This window comes from Anabrus simplex, chromosome 5 (genome assembly GCF_040414725.1).
Source record: "Anabrus simplex isolate iqAnaSimp1 chromosome 5, ASM4041472v1, whole genome shotgun sequence".
NCBI classification, from domain to species: domain Eukaryota; kingdom Metazoa; phylum Arthropoda; class Insecta; order Orthoptera; family Tettigoniidae; genus Anabrus; species Anabrus simplex.
In genome coordinates, this window is record NC_090269.1 from 437,914,190 (window position 1) to 437,939,362 (window position 25,173).

At 37.4% G+C, this 25,173-nt stretch overlaps 1 protein-coding gene across 1 annotated transcript in view; it reads right to left on the reverse strand.

Annotated features, from left to right (window-relative positions):
- LOC136874212 (dynein axonemal heavy chain 10) overlaps positions 1 to 25,173 on the reverse strand; it is a 350,423-nt gene that overhangs the window by 25,685 nt on the left and 299,565 nt on the right. Inside the window, exons 24-26 of the mRNA XM_067147852.2 lie at positions 21,342 to 21,461; positions 12,937 to 12,957; positions 12,379 to 12,767 (exon numbers count right to left, since the gene is read on the reverse strand). Coding sequence (XP_067003953.2) covers positions 12,379 to 12,767; positions 12,937 to 12,957; positions 21,342 to 21,461 — 530 coding nt within the window. The remainder of the gene's footprint in view (positions 1 to 12,378; positions 12,768 to 12,936; positions 12,958 to 21,341; positions 21,462 to 25,173) is intronic.

Below are 25,173 nucleotides of genomic sequence, written 5' to 3' on the forward strand. Positions count from 1 at the left end.
ATATGCAACAAAGACATCGTTCATACAATCTACCCATACAGCAGAAGACCATGGACAATGGAAATGGGTACAAAGAAATATCTTCGGAGATCACGATCCTCAGGATTGAGGGACCGATATAGACAGATATTTACTGTGTGTGAGTTAAATATTATTTCTTCATTGGCATTGCATTGGAATGCCAGAGATGCAGATCAACTTATATGAGCAACCATCATAAGGACCATAATCATAGTACGCCACAAAAGATGAAGATCTAAAAGTTCCACAGCATGAACAAAAAGGTTCAATACTCAACATTTTACAGAATTTTCACATTAATATAGATCAATATGAGAATCCAGCCCTCAACTTAAATGAGATAAATGAAAAGAAGAACATGACATGGGAAACTTTCATTCTGATCATTTACAGTAAAAACAAGTTCAGAAGAATTCACAACTACTATATTCAATTTTGGTTACTACCCCCACACTCCCGCAAGTCCCACCCCATTTCCCCCCTCCACCTCCTCCTAACAACACTTAACACACTTTAACTGCAGGAGCACGACAATCAAGAGCCAGACTCTGTTGCCAGCAAACACGGGAAGGTCAAGCGGGCCACGTTACATAATTTAGTTTCGTCATTAAAAACTTACTTTAAATATTCCTGTTGGCCACATTCTTTTTAATTTTTAGTTTGGTTTTCATTATCCACATTACAGGTTCAACTTCACTAGCAACTCACATAATGTTAGCCTCTGACTTGAGAGCCAAAACAGTGTACAGATATATTTGAACTGCATCAAGGGGCAATGAGGAAGTTACAACAACCATCAAGTCATATTTTAATTTCATCATGATATTTAAAGGAAAACTTTTTAACAAACAACGTATACAATGTTTTTAGATTATTATAATGTATTTTACTGAGGATGACCATATGTTTGGGTTGAAACATCTAATTGACAGGTCATCTTAACTAGATGTATATTATGTATTGATGATGATAATTAAATACAATTTGATAATTTGTAAAAACAGCATAATATATGCAAATATATTTGTGTTAGACTTGCCTGGGATAGAATTTTGATTTATAGCATATTTGTATGACCCTGGAGCCATTGAGCCCAGTGTATCATTTATTCATTTGGGAGATTGGAATTCCCGTTTTATTTAGCTGCAATAGGAGCATGGATCTCCGCGCTGTTATTCCAGCAAGGTAATATTTAAAATACCAATATAATGGTCCGTTATTGGACATTATAAATTTTCCAGCTAACTCATTCTTGCTTGCCTGCGTTTCGCCCTCGTGTACTAAGTTAGGCTCGTCAGTTGGGACTTAGCACACCACCCAAGACGCAAGGCTAGTGCTTAGCACACGAGGGCGAAACGCAGGCAACCAAGAATGAGTTAGCTGGAAAATTTATAATGTCCAATAACGGACCATTATATTGGTATTATAAATTTACTCATTCGGGACAAATATTTTAGGTTCCCTATGGGAATCAATATCTACATCAAGCTAATATTTGTCTACCAAGAAGTGTTTCTGTGTGTGTGTGTTTGTTAAAGTGGCCGATTATATATTTTCACCCACGTTCATGGATGTTGTTATGTTCGATGATTCATTAGTGAAATATGAGTAATTTTTTAATTCATCCCAATTCAGTGAGGATTTGAGTGTAGTGTGTTAATTATGTGTCATGCCTTTTATTTCAGGGAAACGATATTGAAATTATGGTTGAATTAATGTATGCAGTGTGATATACTTTTGCATCAGGTATTGAATTTCAGGATCAACATGGAAATTGTGGTTGAAATAATGTTGAAATATCTGGCATATTGAGTGTTATGTACTATATTAAAGGGATTGCATTTTGCTCTCGATGGAAATTTGAGATCTTTGTTGGAGTGAAAGTTGCATGGTTTATTGTATGGAAAAATTTGACATGTGACAGTTTATTTCTTGTGATGTTCGTTGATACAGTATTTCATTATGTTGTATGTGGTTTTCAATCCATGAGTGATTTTTAGTTGTTTATTTACTCCAGCGGGAGTTGTGTATATTTGTACTCACCATCCCACTTAGGCTGATGTGTGTAGTTACTGTAAGATTTTCCCTGAAGCAATTAGTTTTTGCAGCTTATGCCTGGTTTAGGAGCTAGTTGCCAAATGATATCGACACTTTGTTGATGTCGTATGATTATTCTTATATATTTCTATCTGCTGATGAGAACCGTAATATATACCATGGCCTACATCGAGATAGAGGCAGATGAAAGAAAAGGAGGCTCCGATTGCATGCAAGGTTTGTAGTAGTCATCTTTTATTAACATCACAGCAAGGTTAGCATTTCTACTGCGATGTTCTGCACAGAAAAGGAACAAATACATATTTTAAAGTTAAAAAAATGGAAACAATCCACCAAAAATACAAGTGAAAATTCAAGCCCAGTTGATTTCATGTTAAATGCATGTGTCGGTGCATGATGAGCTTGTTTTCAAGATGAATTTTATCAAGAGATGATCTGAAAGCTAAATAAATTTATGTACAGTTTCTTGTTCTGAATTTTAATAACATGTCTTAATTAATAAATAATTTCATCAATCCTATGTCATGGTCTGCCTATCATCATTTATAATATTAATGTCCTAGTCTTGTCCATACTATTAAGAATATATTATGTTCCCCATCACTTATATCCAAGGTGTCTTTTAAGTTAGTAATCACTTTGTCTACCACGGACTGAGCATGCCTGAGATCCGCTGAGTAGGCTGGAGCATTACCGATGTGATACTTAAACAGTGACAGTGCACTGAGGGTTGGTGGTAGTATTAATATTTTCTTCGAATAGGAAAGCTGGTTTCAATCGGTCCACTGAAATACGCTTAGCTGATCCATTGACACATCATATCTTCGCATGTATATTAAGGGGTTGCTTTAGAGGAAATGTAGGCCTACTATAACATAAGAATGAGTTCAGGGCAGGAGATGCAGTATGAACCAGAGAGCCACAGAGAAACATCTTCGGTTTTAGAAATATACGTATCAGTATCGTCGTGAAACGTCCTAACAATTTGTTGCTTCTTTTCACCCCCATTCGGTGGATTTATGGAAAATGGAAAATCACATGCTTTTTTATTTTTAAAGGAGATTCCAAATAGCAATGTTCATGTTTCTAACATCTTCAGTTTCTGATGTATAAGTATACTCATTAAAGGAATATAAACACCCCCGTCCACACACACACATGTGCGCGCGCGCGCATACACACGCATGCACACACCCTCTCTCCTTTGGATTTTCTGAAAAAAATGTCCTCCTTTATTCTTTATTTCTAAAAGAGATTCCAAATACCAATTTTCACATCTGTAATATCTTCAGTATTTTAGATGTACGGTAAGTAACCCATTCTTCACTTCATTTCACCCCGCTTAAGTGTCTTTAAAAAAAAAAAATACAAGTTTATTTTTAAAGGAGATACCAAATGCCTGTAAACTTGAGCAACTCACACCCTTGGCGAAGGAATATCCAAGAGCACCTACACTGCAATATAAATGTATCCCCTAAATTTCATTTCTATATGTTCACTAGTTTTGGTTCACTGATGACGAATCAGTCAGTGAGGACACATTATTTTATATACAGGAGATTATGATGAAATTTATTAAAATAACGCATCATAACACCCTTGAAAAAATGAAATATTGAAAATACTAGCACTATATTTTTATACATAAGAATCCAATGTGTTAATCAGAAAATACTTTTAAAAACTGGACAAGAAGTTCGAAAATTTCATTCTCTTTCACTGAAAATGACATTGCAAGAGTTTAGTATGAAATAATAAAAGTGATGTTTGTAAGAAAGAGAGCGGGGGATGCTTGTGCTACAGTATAACTACAACACATGGCAGATAGGTCCATTCAGTTGCTTTGTAGCAGCTGCAAGGTGAGAGAATGCAAATGAATCACATAATGATTACCTTTCATAAGGCTTCTGTACAGAAATCAATATTGCTGGCTTCAGATGAATGTAATTTAACTCTTGTCTCAGGGCCACATAGTGCATGAGGATATCACGGGAGTTGCCGTCTACATTAAACATTCTGCAGCAAAGTGCACTGAGACCAATCACACACTAGCTCCACAACCTTACTAGGATTCATACCTGCACTACTCAGGGTAACACTCTTAATCCATCATTATTATTATTATTATTATTATTATTATTATTATTATTATTATTATTATTATTATTATTATTATTATTATTATTATAACCCATTGCATGCAACATACTTTCTGTTAGGCATGAAAATGAGCGAATGGTGTGGGAAGATTTGTCAGTTGGAGGAATTAGGACTACAATTGTCTCAGTGTATTCACCATGTGAGGGTGCAGATGAGGATGAAGTTGAAAAGTTTTATGAAGCATTGAGTGACATCGTGGTCAGGGTCAAAGGCAAGGATAGAATAGTGCTAATGGGCGATTTCAATGCGAGAGTTGGGAATAGAACTGAAGGATATGAAAGGGTAATTGGTAAATGTGGGGAAGATATGGAAGCTAATGGGAATGGAAAGCCTTTGCTGCACTTCTGTGCTAGTATGGGTTTAGCAGTTACGAATACATTCTTCAAGCATAAGGCTATTCACCACTACACATGGGAGGCTAGGGATACCAGATCCATAATAGTCTATATCTTAACAGACTTCAAATTCAGGAAATCTGTCAGAAATGTATGAGTTTTCTGGAGATTTTTTGATGATACAGACCACTATCTGATCTGTAGTTAACTAAATATCTCTAGGCCTAGGGTAGAGGAAGTGAAATCTGTCTGAAAACGAATAAGGGTAGAATATCTCCAGGATGAGGAAATTACGCAGAAGAACATGGATATGATTAGTGAGAAGTTTCGAACAGTAGACAGTAAGCAGGTTCAGGATATAGAAAGGGAATGGGTGGCATACAGGGATGCTGTAGTAGAAACAGCAAGGGAATGCCTAGGAACAACTGTGCGTAAAGACGGGACAAGGCGAACATCTTCATGGAATGTATGTATGTTGTTATTATTATTATTATTATTATTATTATTATTACACCTAAACTGCTGTAGCACTCAAGTGGCAACTACAGGTTTGTGGACTCCCCAATACATTTACTTAATTAATACCATGTTACGGAACACAATAAAAAACTGATTGGGCGTCAGTATACTTTATAATACACAATATGAATCTAGCATGACACTAATATGTCTTCCAAGGTGGGGTCATAGGCTGACGATATTCTGACTTGCGTGCCTAACCTGACGATTGAACTGAAAATGTGTGAGGATATACTGGCTAGGTTATACTCTTTTCTGAAATGACACTCAGGAAATTAAAATATTCTTTCAAAATTAACCACCTCAATAATGCTGTAGCATACCAATAGGCTGGTATCCACCTTCATAACACATGACAACACAAATTACAACATAAGAAATACGCTGTTTTCTCCTATTATCTTCACAATCAGCACTGAATTTACAAGACATAATTACTTAATTACGTTAACTGGTACAACGACCTTGTTATGAAATATTACATTCTGTGTCCCTTGACACATGCTAAAATCCACTGTGCATATTCACACAGTATCTTCTTATCAGCTTGAATTTATTTACATAAACTGACTAGTCAGAAATGCCAGATCATGAACCTCAGCCACATAACCTTCTACACCATCTCGAAATTGAGGTTAAATACCACCATACCTCACCAAACTCACCAATAACTGCTGACAAGTTCATGGTCTGTTTCCACAGTAAAACTACAGTACACTCATGGTATATTCAGCTAAGTACAATGGTTTAGCCCTTCATAGCTGACCTCTAATTACATGTAAGGATACCTCAGCCTGTCACATGTCCCAACCGGACATTCAGGGATGAGACACAATTCTCCAAGACTCGGTCACAAGCAGCATTCAATATGACAAAACGTCACACACTTCAAATGGGACAACTAGCCGATTGCAATGTTTCAAATAGTCAAGAACAATAAGACCACACTTCCGGAAAAAAAAAAAGCCTTAAAATAACCTCTTTCAAGTCTGTCCTAGCTAATCACCATCTTCCATCCTGTCACATGTGGCATGTAGTTTTCAAAATGTTGATGCTCAACATTGGCATACTGATGCCCTGAAGACATACGCCAACTTTATATTGCGCCCTGGTGGGGGTGTGATGAGCATCATGCAATTGTAATTATTTATGGAGGAATATATATTTCATTTTCAGAAGCAAGAAGATCGTACTTTATGTATTATAAATACAAACCAGGTCGAGAGGATGTTGTGAAACCTACCCCAGACTGTTGTCTCCACTGAGATTAACAAACACAATGAACAGCAGAATTAGAATTCTCAGAAAATGTGACAAAGGGGGAAAGAGAGAGGCGAGAATTGTTGACAAGTTAGGGGAAACATTCCTCGCCTCGAGCGAAATAGGTAGTGGCAACAGCGCAAAGAGCCGGGTGCAGATTTCTTAGAAATGATGGCAGGGTATCTCCATGTACTAGCGGGAGTTGAACGCGAGGTTGGCACTTGAAGAAAAAAATATGAGCCTTCCCGGTTCCGTGGTTTATGTGGACCAATTCATCGACCAGTCGCAGGTACGCCAACTTCGTATTGTAAGAAGCACAAGAAACCTTAACTCCACGGATTAAATTTATAAACGAAAGTGAGTTATAAATTCTGAATAAGGTGGAATTTATAAGCCTAACCAAGTAATAAAAGTTATTAAAAGTCACTAACTGAGGGAGATTGATTGGCGTAATTCTGAGAATTCATGGACCCTATTCGCTGATTGGCTGGAGGCAAGGGATGCCAAAATATAGCGCGAAATCCCAGGCTGGGATACAGCAGCTAAATTTGCAAATATATCAATTACCAGCAAACGATATTAGTTGAGAATTGGTATAGAGCCTTTGAGAACATAATTACATCATTGAATCCCATATTTAAGCCACGGGCCGAACCGCAAATTGTCGTATGAAGATATTGGGACTGCGCGTCCTAAGATGACCTCCCGTGAACTCGGAAGAGAGGGGATACAAGTATAAATATGAGGTCGTGGACAAGGACTGACTACTACTTTTGACAAAGTGTTCGGGCTGATACCACACCTGGGGTGCGTGACAACTTCTGATATTTTGTTCGAGCCGTGATTCCGCCAGAGGTGCGTGTGTGTACTTACTCGTGGAGTAGGGTTCGAAGTATTATATTGTTACATAGTACAGTGATTCATGACGTGATGTAGCTCATATTACAGTCTTGAGCAGTATACTAGTATGAAGTGTTTCAAATAGTTACAGGAGTCAGTAAAGCATAACTTACGGAGTGTGAGATTCTACCAACAGATTAGGAAGTACGTTATGTGAGAACGGTCACGAGTGTTTGATGTATTTCACCTAGTAAACAGTCGATCATAACTGATACCGGGTCAGCTATGCGAACGTGAGACGGGAAAATCAAGTGCGCGCCGGGCCGTTTGAATGTGATATCGAGGTGTCACCAGTTCCTTAGTGCCGGGGAAGGAATTAAGAATATGTGTATGAATTAGGTGGGTCAGATAAAGGCCAGAAGTGTAAAGTTTCAGTTCAATATTAGTGTGTGTAAATTTGTTAAAATGTTAAAATTTTAAATCTTGAAAATTAATATGTATAAATCTGAAAAGTGCATTGGATTACTTCTTCAAGCTGGCATGAAAACCAGTAGGATGCAGGGCTAAGACTGGACGGGGCCTGTGCTCCTCGTCCGGCTTAGCAGACTACAAAAAAGAGATGAGTAACCTTCTGAGATATTTGTAGATTGCTATCGTTAGGGGGAGGAAATCATATTAATTTATCATGTAACTTAATTGTGAAACGAGCCGTTTCCGGCTCTTATAAATTCAAAGATAGATAGACAAAGGGACAAATTAATATGTACATAATTAGATCAAGCACTCATCATAATTTTGATTATTTAATAGAGTAGAGTAGGGTTTATTTGTTCATTCAAGTGCTTGAGTTGTTTGATATGATATGGAGCACGTTTCATGTAAAGTTAATGTTAATATTCATTTAGAAGTGATTCCAAAATGTTTTTACGCTATCAGAAATTTTATAGATATTAAGGCATGTTGTTAAGATAATCCAGAGGTAGGGTTGCCAAGTGATTTAAATTGTTGTGGGACAGAATGAAGTCCATTGATTTGTTTGTAAATATCGCGAAGTTCGCCAGTGGACAAAAATATAATGATCGGTAGAAGTGTCGGAGTAATAAATTAATATTGGGTAATGTGTAAAGGCATGTTTAATAATAATCTTTGAGAATAAAGGCACAGGCCTAGTTGGATAGAGTGATTGCAAATTAAAGTAATTTAAATGTGGAGATAATATGTGGCATGAATATTTTAATTTGGGCAGTGAATCCGATTTTAACACTAATTGTTGATTTAACGTTTTTGGACTCCATAATAATCATAAATAAAAGTTGGTAGAAACGAGATAGGCACTTTGATAATATGGTCACGCTATGTTTGAGGCCCAGAGTGATTTGAGCCAAAAGTTGAGATTTGGAGTTTTGTGGGACAGAAATCCGGCCCAAAATGAAAGTGAATTGTACTGATGTTGATGAAGAAATAGATGGATCTTAAGGCCTACATAGAGGTTGTATTTCTATACCGGTGATATGAGTGGCAGAAGAGAGTCCACACACCGAGGGTTAATTAATGAAAATTTTTGAAGAGTTCCGATGGATAAATGGACTTCAAAATGGAAAAGGAAGGAATAATTTAACACTTGCAGAGATTGGAGGTATTTGCTCAACTGCGAGGTGTTATGGGATTTGAGAATTGTCTTAGGAGCATATGGTCTCCATGAATTAACGACAGTACGAAAATAATTTTGCGGGTTCGAACACTATTATGTCCCGACCGATGTGAATTTGGATCTTGGTGATTTCTGTTTGGGAGAGAACGTATGTGACTAAATTATAAAGATAGGGAATAAAAATAAAACTTCTCGAAAGAATAATAATACTAATAATAATAATAATCATCATCATCATCATTTCCCTTTATCCAGCTGTAGCCGGGTAGGGGCAAATATGGTTCCTCTCCACTTTCTTCGGTCTTTCCACCACTCCTCCTCCAACACTGTGTCCCAGTCCAGGTTTCTTTCTATAATGCTGCGTTGGATTGTATCCTTCCATCTCAATCGTGGTCGTCCACGGCCTCTCCTTCCTTGGATTTGCATTTCCATCACCTTTTTTGGCATTCTTTCGTCGCTCATTCGCTTTATGTGCCCAAACCATCTTGGTCGGCTCTTCTCTATTCTATCATTCATTTTTTCCACTCCAATTTCTTCCCGGATTTTCTCATTCCTTATTTTGTCTCTTCTACTCTTCTGTATCATACTCCTCAAGAATTTCATTTCGGCTGCCTGTATTCGACTCTCATCCTTCTTTGTCATTGTCCAAGTTTCTGCTCCGTAAGTTGTTATGGGTACGTAATATATCTTGTACATAGTATCCTTTGCTTCCATTGGCACATCTTTGTCCCATAACATATTTCTTACACTATGATAGAAACAACTTCCAGCTTGAATCCTTTTACTAATCTCAGCATCCAGTCGAGCATTCTCCATTAATTCACTCCCCAGGTATTTAAACGTTTCCACTACTTCCAGGGGCTTGTCTGCAAGTCTAATCTGACCTTTCCCTTCTTTCTCCCCTCTAGTCATAACAAGAGTTTTACACTTTTCTACACTTATTTTCAATCCACATTCTTCAATCTTCCCATTCACCACATTCAACTGTTCTTGAACCTTCCTGTTGTCTTCTCCCCAAATCACAATATCATCTGCAAATAACATCATGTTCATTTCTCTTCCTCCATATGCTGCTTTTGCTGTTCTCATGATGTCATCCATTACTATTGTAAACAGGATTGGTAAATCATGTCTGGATTGATTAGTGCCAAAATAAATCAAAATTGTAAAAGGGGTTATGCGTTAAACATATATAGAGTGGACTACCGTGTAACAAGTGAAATTAAAATTTTTAATTAATTAATAATAATAATAATAATAATAATAATAATAATAATTGAAGAATCAGAAGAAGAATTTTTATTTATGAACACAATAATGATGGTGGGAATTGAATTGAAAATATTGAAATTTTCAAACCACTTTAATAATAATAATATTTGAAGTATAAAAAAAAGGAAGCTACTTTTTTTTTTTCAGACGAGAATAATAAGAGCGAGAAGTTGAAGTATTATAGCGAGGATGATTACGGGTTACAATAATCACGATCTCCACTATTAATAATAATGTTGATAATAATAATAATAAAGATAATATTTTTTTATTATTTTTATTTTATTTTATTATTTTGGATGATGATGATGAATGATACTAGGGAAGTCAGCTGGCGAATTAACATAATAATGTCACATTGTTGTGAATAATAAGTTAAGTTAATAGTTGTAAAATGAAGGCAAATCCCTACATCTGGACCATTAGGTTAGAGTCACTTTGTCTTTTCCTTCAACTAACGATTAGCATATCTTGGTTAGGAACCCGGGGAGAGTTTGTAGTTTCCCGGGTTGGTCTCATCTCAATCAAAGTGGAGGCGATAACATGGTCCATGTGATCGCGCCCACTTAGCCAACAAGTAATTGGTCCACGACCAAATATGGTCATGGTGTTAACGAAGGTAAATCTGGTACCTTCAGATATCAACGGTTCCACCACCCAAATGGAAGGGTGGTCAAAAGTGATAAATATTATGTAATCATTTTCAGGAATAATTTGCCAAATCACCGGCAAATCAAGGGTCAACAGATTTTGTTGTGTGTAAAAATTATTTTGTTTACTTCAATAAAATGCTCCTTTAGCATTTGCAAGGAAACAGTTCCAGGTTCTTGTTCTTGTAGAATAGTAAACCCTCGGTGACCGTTTAAATATCCGTCCCCATTCCTAGGACGGAGCCTTCATAATTTCCCTTTGATCTGAATATACAAATAATTTGTGTGTTTTATGATGAGCCTTAAAGTTAAAGATTAGAGTGTCCCGTTCAACCCTGTAGTACTGATTGGATGGCGCCCTTACATTTAGTTTGAGATCTTATATCTCAATATAATTTTTTTTTAATTGTTTATTAGTTGCGATAGATTCGGACCGTAACACTCCCTGAGATAAATGCTGGTTGGGACTCAGGCTTTGAGCGGGTACAATATTTAGTTCTCTTCCTTAACCAACATTCTCAACTTTTGGTACCACAGAATGCCATCAATTTAACACAGAGTTATGTTTATGGTACATTAATAAATACCTATGGTATTCCTACAAAGAAATAAATGATGCTGACAATATATAAATAAATACATAACCTATAACGTGGTGTAAATATTGCTGTAAATACAAAATCTGACTTCACATGGCGGTGATATTCTGTACCATTATAAAAGTTAAGAAGAAGAAATCAGCATGGCATCAGGGTCATGATCAACAATGAAAGATCACATCCAGAGAGACATCGTGAAATCATCTTGCTCATCATTTGCCAGTGAACTATGAGATACTGACATGGATACTGGAGCCATGGTTCATACTGCAGCTGAAAAACAGAGGCCTAATGAATGATGTGTGGCTGCAGCATGATCGGACATTCGTACACTCCACCTTCTCTGTTTCTCACATGATGAATTAATATTTTTCAGATCTTTGGATTCACCGAGATCCACTGACCTCACTAGCATTATTTACAAGGCCACCCTGGAGTCTTGATCTAACGCCTGGAGAACTTTCTGTGAAGTACCGTCAAAAAAAGCTTGTCAAAGCGGTGTTACAGCACCAGTGCTGTGAAAGAGGATGCACATGGTACCCAAATGACATGGAGGTGTACCACATTGTGTTTCATGCATTGTAGAGCACATACAGGTACAGTTGATATGTAAGGCAACTATAACCATATACAGTACTATTCCACGCTATTGTTGCATTGTGCAGGGGTCCAGCTATTTTTGGCCCACACCATGGAAGACACCTTTGGTAATTCAATGTGCTACTTAATTTAATGCTCAAATATATTCCCCAAACTGTAGATTAATAAAGCACTTTGACCTTGATAATGGTAATGCTGTAAAAAGCAGTCTACAGTGTCAAGTAAGAATACATTTCTAGATTAGTCCTAAACTCTAAATTAACTGTAATCATGTGTAGAATTTTGGATTACTGTATTTGATTTGTGAGGCACAGGTAATATACTCGTACTTATCTCTGCTGTAAACCATAAGGCATGAAGCGCATATCGCTGGGTGTTATAGGCCTCAGCAATTTTGCCATGATGCAACTTACCCATTGTTGGAACTGATGGGCTCTCTTCTTCAGGTGAAACAGCCAGTTACCGAGTGGTTTGTTGTTTTCTGGAGAAAACTTCTTCCATATATTTGGAACTTCACCACCGAAGAGAAATTGTGCAATTTCTTCCACTTCACTTCCAATAAGTTCTTCACCTTTGAGAGCATTCTTTAGTTGTGTTAATGTTGTGATCATGGTGTTAATCAGACAGTTCATTCTCTTTAACTCTTGCAGCAGTACATAGTTAATTGAAGTCATTTTAGACAAACTCTCAATCTGTGCATAGATCAGTGAATCTACATCAAAAGGATTTGGAGTTTCTGGTTCTATTTCATTTATTATCTTCTGCAATTCTTTTCGATGTTCCATGGGATCATAATTGTATTCTGAAAATGGAAAAATATCTGTGGTGATAAACAATTAGTTGATACTCAAGGTCAACTACATAACAATATTTATCAATGTAAGGACTACCTTAAATCTGAGGAACAGTCTGAAAACATTTCCAAACCTACTAATTAATAACATATACTACAATACGATAGGGACACCAACCTTCCTTTGCCCTTCGGCGAGCTAACAATAGAAAAATATAAGTAATTATTATTTCAACTCTAATGCAGTACATGGCTAACATACAAGCTCACTTCATTTCACAAGCATACATTGTGAGAACTGTCAAATACTAGACAATAAAGAAAGTATGGGATAAGGAATAACACATTCTTCTCCCACTGAAGCAACAGAGTAATAGCAAATAGCAACAAAGAATACTAGTGTCGAAAAGTTAAGCATAAGTTACGAATAAGCAGGGCAACAGGAAACAGACCACAAATCGCATGACGTATGCACCTAGCAACCTTATGTGTTCGCTCTATGTAGAAAAGGAGTGTTCCCTGCTTTGACTAGTGGCGTAACCGCAAGATAAACACAGCCAGTGCCTGCGCCCCATATTCCCTCAGTTGTGTTTGCCCTGTTATAGCGTGCAGAGTGTAGCCTCATGGTGAACGTGACAACATAATGGCACAACGACGCCATTTGGAGCCTGTTTTGGAGGGTAGAATACTCGGCCACCTGAAAGAAGGCCAGACACAGACCGAAGTCGCCGTATCCTTGAAAGTGCCACAAAGTGTCATTTCCAGGCTTTGGAGACGATTTCGAGACACAAGAGATGTTAGTCATAGACCAGTACCAGGTCAACCCCACAGCAAGACCAATATCTGGCCTTAACCGTCCAACGAAATCAGACTGTACCTGCAAGACAATTGTTGGCGGAGCTTGCCGCCGTCTCAGGGGTTGCCATTTCCTGGAAAACTGTGTACCAGATGCTCAGAACAGCAGGGCTGTTTGCGCAACACCAGCGGTGTGTGTCCTGCTCACTCCAGCACAGAGAAGGGCCCGTTTACTGTGCAGCCATCAACATCGAAACTGGACCATGAGTGAATGGAGGCATGTGCTCTTCACAGATGAATCCCACTTCAGTTTACATAACAATTCCCATCGCACATTAATCTGGGGAGAACCGGGTACTGATAAAACCACAGGAACATCGTGGAACGGGACCAGTATGGTGGTGGTGGCACTTAATTGTCACATTAAATGAAAAAACTGCAGTCTTCTTTTGGCAGATACATATTATGAGCTGATGCGAATTGAAGGGTATCACACAAAAATTACCAAAAACATAGTTTGTTAATTTCTACCGCTTACTTTCGTCTTACTTTTGTCTACTAAACTTCAAACTAGCCTATTCTTTGTAACACTACATAGCCACATTTACCATACAAGATTCTCTACGAGACTTTTGGTCTTTCTTTGAAGGGCAAACTGAGCACTTTCCTCATAGATTTCAGAGTGTTAGTGAATGTCACTTCTGGTCATGAAGTTGAAGGGTGTTGCTCAATTCCTAGAACACGTTCAATAGACAACCTGAATCTCTTTCTGGAGTTTAGGGGACTGAAGTCAGTTTCTTACGTTGCTTTCCACCAGCTCCCTCCCTAGCTGAATCAGAAAGCTTCTCCTGTCAATAAAACGAAAGCCTTCACTCCTACTACGTCCAACAAGGCATAAAATATAGCCAATGGCAATTGCTGAATGTGACGCCCTGTTATATAGTTGCTATATTTCTATTCAAGTGCATCCCAATTTGGTTATAGTCTATATTAATTACTGTCTCTCTCTCTCACCGGGCGAGTTGGCCGTGAGCTTGCATCCGGGAGATAGTAGGTTCAAATCCCACTATCGGCAGCCCTGAAGATGGTTTTCCGTGGTTTCCCATTTTCACACCAGGCAAATGCTGGGGCTGTACCTTAATTAAGGCCACGGCTGCTTCCTTCCAACTCCCAGGTCTTTCCTATCCCACCGTCGACATAAGACCTATCTGTGTCGGTGCGACGTAAAGCCCCTAGCAAAAAAAAATAAATTACTGTCTCTCCTGTTTATTCATCAAATTCTTCTTTTATTGCACTGCTGAAACAAGATCCACCACTTTGCCTTTCTTAACTATGGCTGTTTGTCCTGAAAATCCATATGAGGCCGAATTTACATTTCTTCGGTATGTGCTAGTTTGCAGGTTATAAATTTCATTTTTTGTCCATATTGAAGATTTACTTGTGATTCAAATTCTTATAATTTTGTTAAATAGCACCTATTCAATACAATAATAGCATAATAATAAAATTACATAGTTTGTCGGTCTGTTTTTTCTGGTTTCTTGTTTGTAAATCGCCGGGCTGAGTGGCTCAGACGGTTAAGGCGCTGGCCTTCTAACCCCAACTTGGCAGGTTTGATCCTGGCTCAATCCGGTGGTATTTGAAGGTGCTCAAATACGACAGCCCCATGTCGGTAGATTTACTGGCACGTAAAAGAACTCCTGCGGGACTAAATTCTGGCACCTCGGCATCTCCGAAGACCTTAAAAATTAGTTAGTGGGACGTAAAGCAAATAACATTATTATTGTTTGTAAATCATGTAACCGCGTACAGTGTAACAGAAAAAGCAGTGGCATCACTGTCTGAAATATGGGCATCGTCAGCATGCAAGGAGACACAAACAGCATAGTCCCACTACTGCTTTCATTTCCACCAAATCCATTTCAGCTTCATAAGATTGGATACTTTCCGGAAATAATCACTCTGATTCACTAATTTGTTCGTTGTACAATTTCTGTTAACATTTCATCTGTAAACAACTCCTTCCAGAATTTAACTGTTACTTGTCCGACTTCCCCTATAACCCCCGGCAAGTGGCAAGAAGGAATTATATTGTGCTGAGGGGGTCTAGTGTCTCTTTGATCATCTACATTTGTTTCTACCATAATAAGTGTCAAAACTTACATGATGTGGGTCAGGATCAACAGTATTCACTATTTTAGCACTATTTTCATTGGAGACTGAATTGTTACAAAACCAACTAAGCACATTTAAAAAAAAACATGTTAAGTGTAACACACATGGGTTCAGAGGACCCGACGACTGGTATTTATATCAGACTGATTTGCCTCGGGTCCCTGGACCAATGTGTGGTAATTACTTGGTTAATTGTAATTCGGCCACAAACATTAGCAGTTCTGAGGTGATGCTTAGCTGTCGTCACTGATACTTGACTCCCATGATGCATGTACTTTAAGCAATGTAAGAGGAAAGTAGACTATTAAGTTTTTCTAGCTTAAGATTTTATAGAGACTATTTGTATTTCTTTCGCTTCCATCACTTTAATATACATATATTTAAAATGTAAAATCATTTACTTTTCAAAATTAAAAGACACATTTACATTTTATGTGGATTTATGTGGACTTTCATTCGTACTCTTTTATCTATATATTAAAAAAGTTATGAAATCTGAAGTCAGTCAGTCCGGCCATTCTATCCAGTCGATTTCTTTAATTCTTTTAAATGAAAGGTATTCATGCACAGATTTGTCATCAGGTACTATAAATCACTTAACTTTCGCCTTCCTCAAATTATTTGATTTTTCAATTTTTTGTCTCTTTGAAGCAATCATATCTTTGGTTCTAATTGAGGTACAGAGTTTGTTCTGGCCTAAGAACACTCAGTGGATCAAGCTCTCTCATTTAAGCTCTTAACTATTCAAATTGGTTGATTCTGAGGAAGGTTATGAGTCCACATTCAATTTGACATCTCATTTCTTCAACATTTTTTTCTCATTGAAGCAATCATATCATTCGTTCTAACTGAGGTATGCAATTTGTTTTGGTCTAAAAACACTCAGTGGATCAAGTGCTTTCTTTCGAGGTAATAACTACTTAAATTGGTGGATTCTGAGGAAAGTTATGAGTATATTTCTCTCCAAGACAAAGATCTTTGAAGGACCTAACAGTTCGGCGCGTAGTGTTGTTCCAAGGAACGTTTAATTCAATTTCTTTGTGTGATGTATTTTCAAGTGTTTTGTTGACATAATATTACATTCTATTACCACAGCAGATCATGTGCTTTATTTCATTAACCCGAAACTTTGCAAATACATTCGTGAGGATAGTAACAAACAACACCACACTTTGTACATTGCAGGTGGAGCCAGCAGAAAACTGCTACTTTTAGTTAAATAAGTGCCTAAAAAAACAATAGTTTAGGTTTTCCAACAAATATTACTCATTCAAAAACACTAAAACAGCATGAGGGTTAAATTTCAACATTCTCCCAGGGCCTTCCGCCCCACATTTTAGACCATGAGTTGGAGCATCCCCACTAACTTTCAAACCTCAGCGCCCCTGGTTCTACTGCTTTGCTCTTAGTCTTCAAAGTGTAGTCACATCAGTTTTCCACACATTGTAGTTTTACAAAATCACTGAACCTGCTCATGTAAAGAAGTCTGTTAGAGTTACATCTCTTTCACTTCCGTTCTTGAGAACTGCATTGTGCTTGGAAAATTATCTGGAAACCAATAAAATTATTAATAAATATATATAATACAAAAATATTCAAATCTATTTAATTATTAACTTAATTCACATGCTGACAACCTCCATTCATGGTGTAGACCACTGCAGGCCTAACATCATTTCGTTCTAGCCTGTAAAGTTTTAAAGTTGTCGAGATGGAAATATATCTCTGCCTTCTCTGTATGAACGAGTATGAATCAGTCCAAATCAGAATTTCTTTTTTCTTTCTAATGTGTTTGAAATAGTCTGACCTCTTTGTGCTTGAATGCATGTAGGCTGCATTCTAGCAGATATATGTTCCATTATGGGATGTTTCCTTATGTAGACTGATAATATAAATTGCCATCTCTTGTTGACATCATCTGGTGAGAAATCGTATAATTCTTGCAACGCCTCGTAATTTCTTGACTCGCTGTCACTTTGAAATACGATATAGCGTAGAGCAGAACGATAGTGTGGTGCACCATACTTTTATTATTTAGCACATGATTTACCAGACTGAACTGAGTGAAATGACAGTGGACACTAAACATAAGGAATGGGAGGGCATCATGCGTGTGGCCAAGTAATGGACGACGAAACACACCAAAATATTGGCCTCTTTCCCATTAACATGTGATTTGTGCTAAATGAAGCTTTGAACTATTGTCCGTAGTTCTTCTGCTCCCGATGCAACAATTACCCTAGTTTTCATTGCAGTGTGAATCAACCCAGGCAAATACAAGTACAAAATGTGGAAGGTCTCTTATCCATTATTAAACCATAAGGTAAATATAAAGTCACTGTATGTAAACTACATTCTTTGGAGACCCTACTGAATACATCTGAAAATAAACTGAGCTAAATTGTTGTAACAGTGAATTTTGCTTCATTCTCTTGGTGCTCACATCTAAATCACCTCCATCCGCTGGGTAAAGTGGCATTGAGGGTGTTTTCCAGTCAAACAGTGCATCATAGTCACCTGCAAGGTATATCACATCCGAGTGGTACTATATGCGAGAATCTGCCATAATATACAGTAATTACTATAGTTCTAACATTAATTTCATGAAATCAGATCTGAGAATTGGAATCAGTTTTCAGGTGATAGATGACAATAATAATGATAATGATCATTACTTTTTGAAAGCATCAAATGATCACTGTTCTGAACAGTACGAAAAGGCCGGGCTGAGTAGCTAGACGGATGATGCAGGATGGCAGGATCATATCCAACATTGTATCAAGGTAAAGATGTAGATAATTTGGTTCTCGAACATGAAGAGGTTGTTGATGCTGATGAAATAGGAGACCCAATTTTGAGGTCAGAGTTTGATAGAGCTGTGAGTGACCTAAATAGGAACAAGGCACCTGGAATTGATGACATTCCCTCTGAATTACTGACTGCCTTAGGAGAAACCAGCATGGCAAGGTTATTTCATTTAGTGTGCAAGATGTATGAGACAGGAGAAGTCCCATCCGATTTTCGGCAGAATGTTGTTATACCTATTCCCAAGAAAGCTGGTGCTGACAGGTGTGAAAACTACCGCACCATTCGTTTACTATCTCATGCCTGCAAAATTTTAACACGTATTATTTACAGAAGAATGGAAAAACAAGTTGAAGCTGAGTTGGGAGAAGATCAATTTGGCTTCAGAAGAAACGTAGGAACACGTGAAGCAATCCTGACGTTATGTCTGATCTTAGAGGATCGAATCAAGAAGGACAAGCCCACGTACATGGCATTCGCAGATCTAGAAAAGGCATTCGATAATGTTGATTGGACCAAGCTGTTTATGATTCTGAAGATGATAGGGATCAGATACCGAGAACGAAGAATTACCTACAATCTGTATAAAAATCAGTCTGCAGTGATAAGAATCGAGGGCTTTGAAAAAGAAGCAGCAATCCAGAAAGGCGTGAGGCAAGGCTGTAGTTTGTCTCCTCTCCTTTTCAATGTTTACATAGAACAGGCAGTAAAGGAAATCAAAGATAAATTTGGAAAGTGAATCACAGTCCAAGGAGAGGAAATCAAAACCTTGAGATTTGCCGATGATATTGTTATTTTATCTGAGACTGCAGAAGATCTCGAGAAGTTGCTGAATGGTATGGATGAAGTCTTGGGTAAGGAATACAAGATGAAAATAAATAAGTCCAAAACAAAAGTAATGGAGTGCAGTCGAAGGAAGGCAGGTGATGTAGGAAATATTAGATTAGGAAATGAAGTCTTAAAGGAAGTAGATGAATATTGTTACTTGGGTAGTAAAATAACTAACGATGGCAGAAGTAAGGAGGACATAAAATGCAGACTAGCACAAGCATGGAAGAGCTTTCTTAACTCATTGGGCCCGAGCCACGGAACCGTTCCGTGCTTCGTCTCGGTGGACCAAATGCCGGACCACGGAACTGTTCCGTTGTCTCATTTTACTACGTAATTCTACTTTTCCTCAAGAGATGGCAGAGTGAGTTGCATTTGTGATTTGCGTAGGGACTCTTTCTTTGCAATGTTATATGCTCTTTGGTAATATATATCGATAGTGTGCTTGGTAATATTAGTTTGAAGTGGGCTATCTCTACCTTTGAGATTCGCTTGTAAACAAGATGGCTGCCAGTATAGAACTGATATTTACAGATATATAACCCCTTTTAGGAAGTAATGATGATTAGGAATGTAATTTTTTCAGTGAAATTAGTAGTAATATTAGTACTAGTGTGAGCAATGCTCCTGAATAACAAATAGACGTGGAAATCGAAGAGAAAGTGCAAAGAGAAAACTGGGTTACAGCTCAGCAGGCGGACTGAGTAGGCCTACAGTCCCGTGATGCTAACAAAATAAAGTGTTTTACTGTATTCCTTGTTCCGCAGTTTGTGGTATGGAAGCCTTTTGTGTTCATGTATATTTAAATCTTTAATGGTCTTGTAACTAAGAAATTTCGGATGATATGAAGCGACACTATATTTCCTCCAAAATAATCCCAGCGCCAATGCAGTTTCAATCCAACAAATATGCAGGGCTCAATGGGTTAAGAAAAGAAATTTGCTCACTGCAAACATTGATATCGGAATTAGAAAGATGTTTTTGAAGACTTTCGTGTGGAGCGTGGCATTGTATGGAAGTGAAGCATGGACGATAACTAGGTCAGAAAGAAAGAGATAGAAGTTTTTGAAATGTGGTGTTACAGAAGAATGTTGAAGGTGAGATGGATAGATCGAATCACGAATGAAGAGATACTGAATCGAATTGGTGAGAGGAGATCGATTTGGCTAAATTTGACGAGAAGAAGAGATAGAATGATAGGACACATCTTAGGACACCCAGGACTTGTTCAGTTGGTTTTTGAAGGAAGTGTAGGTGTTAAGAATGGTAGGGGTAGACCAAGGTATGAATATGACAAGCAGATTAGAGCAGATGTAGGATGCAATAGTTACGTAGAAATGAAAAGGTTAGCACAGAATAGGGTGGCATGGAGGGCTGCATCAAACCAGTCTATGGACTGGTGACTCAAACAACAACAACAATGTTGAAAGCTAAATTGTCAAAAGTTAAAACAATGAGAGCAAAACAGAGAAGGTAACAACAATTAGGGTATGAAACATGAGAAAGTAGTCCAGCTTGAGGTTTGTAAAACATAAGGTGCATCTATATACAACATTTATATGCATCAAGATAACTTTTGACAATTTAGCTTTCAACATTAATCCTTGTATTTGCTGTCATGTGTTTTATATTTTAACTAGTCATAGTTTAACATTTGTCTTGTAGGTGCTATCATGTGTTATATATTGCTATTCGATAAGTTGCATTTTGCTCAATTGATTTGTTAGCTGATGATGACGCGCAATGAGCGTCGAAACTAGTACCAACCTTCTCTAAACATTATGTGATATATATTCCCATCAATAAACATTCATGGTATTGAAAAGGTGGACCTTTAACATTTTTATTTTACTGTAATCCCAGTTCAATATGGAACAAAATGAAGTTTCTAACTTTCAAAATTTGGCTTTTCAAAATGATTTCAGTGACTTATTGATCTTAAGTATACATTTCACATGATGAGAAGAAAAAGTAACTTACGTCCTTCATGGATAACAGTGAAGTCTTTACACATCTCTTTCACTTCATTTCTTGCATATATGAGAACTGCATTGCGATGAATGCCTACTGCTTCGGGATCAGTCTCTTTTGGAAAATTATCTGAAAACCAATAAAAATATATTTAATTATACATAGGTGCATCCTAAAGTGGTTAATAAATTAAATATAAATATTTGTGCTTGAATTCAGACTCATAACTAGGGACCTGAAAAATCACATTTGCAATAAATGCAAATTTTTTAATCTTGTACTGAATCCAAGCCTACGGTAATTCTAATGTGGAATAAAATAATTTTTACGCATAAATAGAAGTGCGATAAAATGTGAATTGTGACCCAAAATGCAAAATTAGTATGAATATGTGATTTTGGTGCAAATTCTGCAAAAATGTGCTATTTTACTGGCAAAAACAACATATTTCAGCAAAATCATCAGAAATACTCAAAATATGATGCATAAATCTTTCGACCATTCCGATCGATGAAGAAAAGTAGCCGATCAATTGCTGCTTGCTGATTTTAATCGATATTTACAATGGGAATAGCAAGGGGAATAAGATCTGCATTGATTGTTATCAAAATGTAAATCAAGTGTCACGGAAATAACGAGATAGATGCAGCGTTGTTTCCCTGTTGTTCAAAATTGAAACTAGTGAAGAGTAGAAAGTCGAGCGATCATTTCGGTTATAGGGCACACGACAAAACCTGCGCACAAAAGGGCTCAGCAATAAGCAAAGGATAGTTTATATGTCTCAGATTCTCCGACAGTGTTTCGCAACTATTGTAACTGCCAAGTTGGTTGGGGAAAAAATGACTGCATTGTGAAACATGTTAAATCTGAAAAACATGTGGGTAAGCGATGCGATAATGAAAGTTCAACCCCTGCTGCTAGTATGTCTCAAAGAAAACAATCTTCTGTGCTTACACAGTTAGATAGTTGTAAGCGACGAAAAATTTCCACATAACTTCTCAAAACGCACAGATGAAGTATCTGCCAAAGCAAATATACCTCTGGAAAAGCTGAAAAGAAAAGAGCTAAGAGTCTGATTACTGAGTTTTCAAATGAAGAGCTGCAATGTGTGAGAACTCTATGTGAAGTATATTTATGAGGTAAGTTTCGATTTCATTGAACGTGTATGGTTTACGTATTACAACATTGAAACCTCGTGCAAAATTGAAGGATACCAAATTTGAGTGTGATTTCCATATCGAACTACCTTACCCGTACCCAACTGATAAAGTAATTTTAAATTATTTTGTCATAATTTGAGGTCTTTCTTCCTATCTAGAAGTTGCATCTGACTGCCAGAAAAGAACAGCAGAGACTCCAGTGAGAAAGAACATCAATATACTCTGTGATGAAACTACTATCATCATATTCCAAGTCCCAGCTGGATCGAAAAGAGAGCTGCACGTTGTTTCCGTGAACTATCTTGATGCAGGAAATGTTACAAACTGCTCTCATGCTGTTTTAGAAGCTCTGCACAGATACAGTGTACCATATGATGCAGTTAAAGTGTTTGTTACTGACAGTGCCCCGTACATGACCCGGTGTTATGAAACATTAAGTGTGGTCATAGGGGATCATTTAATGCATGTACAGTGCTGGGCTCATAAGATCAGCTTGGTTGGCAGTAGTTAGGTCGCAGTGATGACAGATTTAAATCATGTGGTTGCAAGAAAGTGAAAATGTAATTATTTACAATTCTTAACATCAAAGTATGGTGCTTCAAAGGAAGCAAAGCATTTTCCTGCACCTGTCATAACCTGATGGAATAGCTGGTTTCAGGCTGTTTTCTATTTGAGTGCTTACTTTACTGATGTTGTTGCATTTTTCAAGATGTCTGACATGAAATACATCAACAACTGTGGTATTAAGTACCCGACTGATCTGACAAGGGAACATCGGCAATGGGCAAGTCGCCGATCGCGATGAAACTTGGATAACACATTGAGGTACACATAAAAACGATGTCGGCATCAATTTTGGGTGCCAACATTCATTAGGGCATTAACTACGGGGCCTAAAAGTTGTGACTTTTCAAATTCCACGCGATCAGCGATGAATACCTGCTGGCCAATGCTAGGCCCGGACACTGTGTACATGGAGACATGCCTCTGCACCTCCTCCCCTCCCAATCCAATTGGTTCGCCACCGCACGTTTCCCTTCTCCTCACGCTTGCCAGCTACTTAGCTGTTGAATGGGACCAGCTCTATACTTTGCTTCTTTTCGTACTATAATTATTGAAATCCTTTAAATAACGTTCCGTTTTATACATAATGATAATAAATAACCTAAACTAATATACCAATAACTTATTCAAATGTTATATTTTCATTCCTGCTAATTCCGGTGAGTTGTCACGTTCGTGGGTACAACTCCGAATTAAATAGCCTACCACTGGGCGTGGTCAAACGTGGGATGGGATACCGCGTCCTACCTACGCATAAATTATTATTTACTTCTAAAATGCCTTAAAGCTGCCATTAGTGTCCTTTAGAGTGGACGTACATATGGAATTAATTAAATTAAATCACCCATCACTAAATACATCTCCCACCTTTAAACAACGTTTAATACCTTTTTATGTAAAGAAATTACGTGCCCGGGTAGAGGATCTCAATGAATGTAATGAGATTCAGTACCTCGGGATATCGATGCCTGGTTATAGGTCCAGATCTTCTTTTTATGTCCCCTTCACCCCACCCATTTTGTGTACGCTATCAGTTGTGTCATAACAAAACGACATCGCAGACGACAACAACAGCAGTTATAAACTTCGAGTTTGAAACTCCTGGTATTTTCCGTATTGCGTACTCTGGTATAAGGAATAGGCCTATAGGTAGAATGTTTTTATTTGTGTTTGTACTGTACGATTTATTTATGTTTTGCAGTGACAACCACAACATATTTCAATTGCAGCAACGGTTGTCCAATATACATAAATTTAATGCATAGGCAACTTCGATATGAGTATGACATGGAATGTAGTAAAGTTTGACGTAATAAGAAAAGCCTTGAAAAATAAAAAAGATGTGCATTTATATATGCAGTAGATATACAGTAATCACAGGCAGACCTGTAGTCTTAATTTACCGGTACTTTTGCGTTTTAACTGACGAAGGTCTATGTATTCAACAAGTACTAAAGTATCACACTACAGTCTTCTGGGTATAATGGCAGTTACATATGCAAAAAGTTAAATGGCTATTGTACGAACTGGTACAACAACAAACAATTAACAGGCAACACAATAAATTACTCCGTATACATTACATCAGGCGAACTCTCCGTCAATAACTGATAGTAAATAAAAACAATCTTTGGTCTATTCGAAACATTAAAAACTGAAACGAAAACCGAAACAAAACACAATTAACAACAGGTACCATACTTTAGTTTTGCTAATTGCTTTACGTCGCACCGACACAGATAGGTCTTATGGCGACGATGAGAGAGTTAACCAATAGAAAAATTGTTTCTTAATTCTTGCACTGGTTACTCTAACACTCAGTGAATGTTTAGCAAGTAAACCTTTTACACATATGTTCTTACAAAATTAAAAATTATGCTCTTGGATTTTTATGATAGTGAAACATTGGTTTTTGTCCGCACATGGTTTAATGTTTTTAGATTCAGAGGACTTTTATCAAGAGGACGTATATTCATAGTTTTAAGACAGTTGGTGCTATTTTTTAAGTCATAGGTTAATGTTTATTGATCCCGTTTTTAATTAGGTCTTGCCAGTTCTGTAAAATTTGTATGTACTTTATGCATTGTTTATTGTAACTTTGTCTATGTATATTTTTC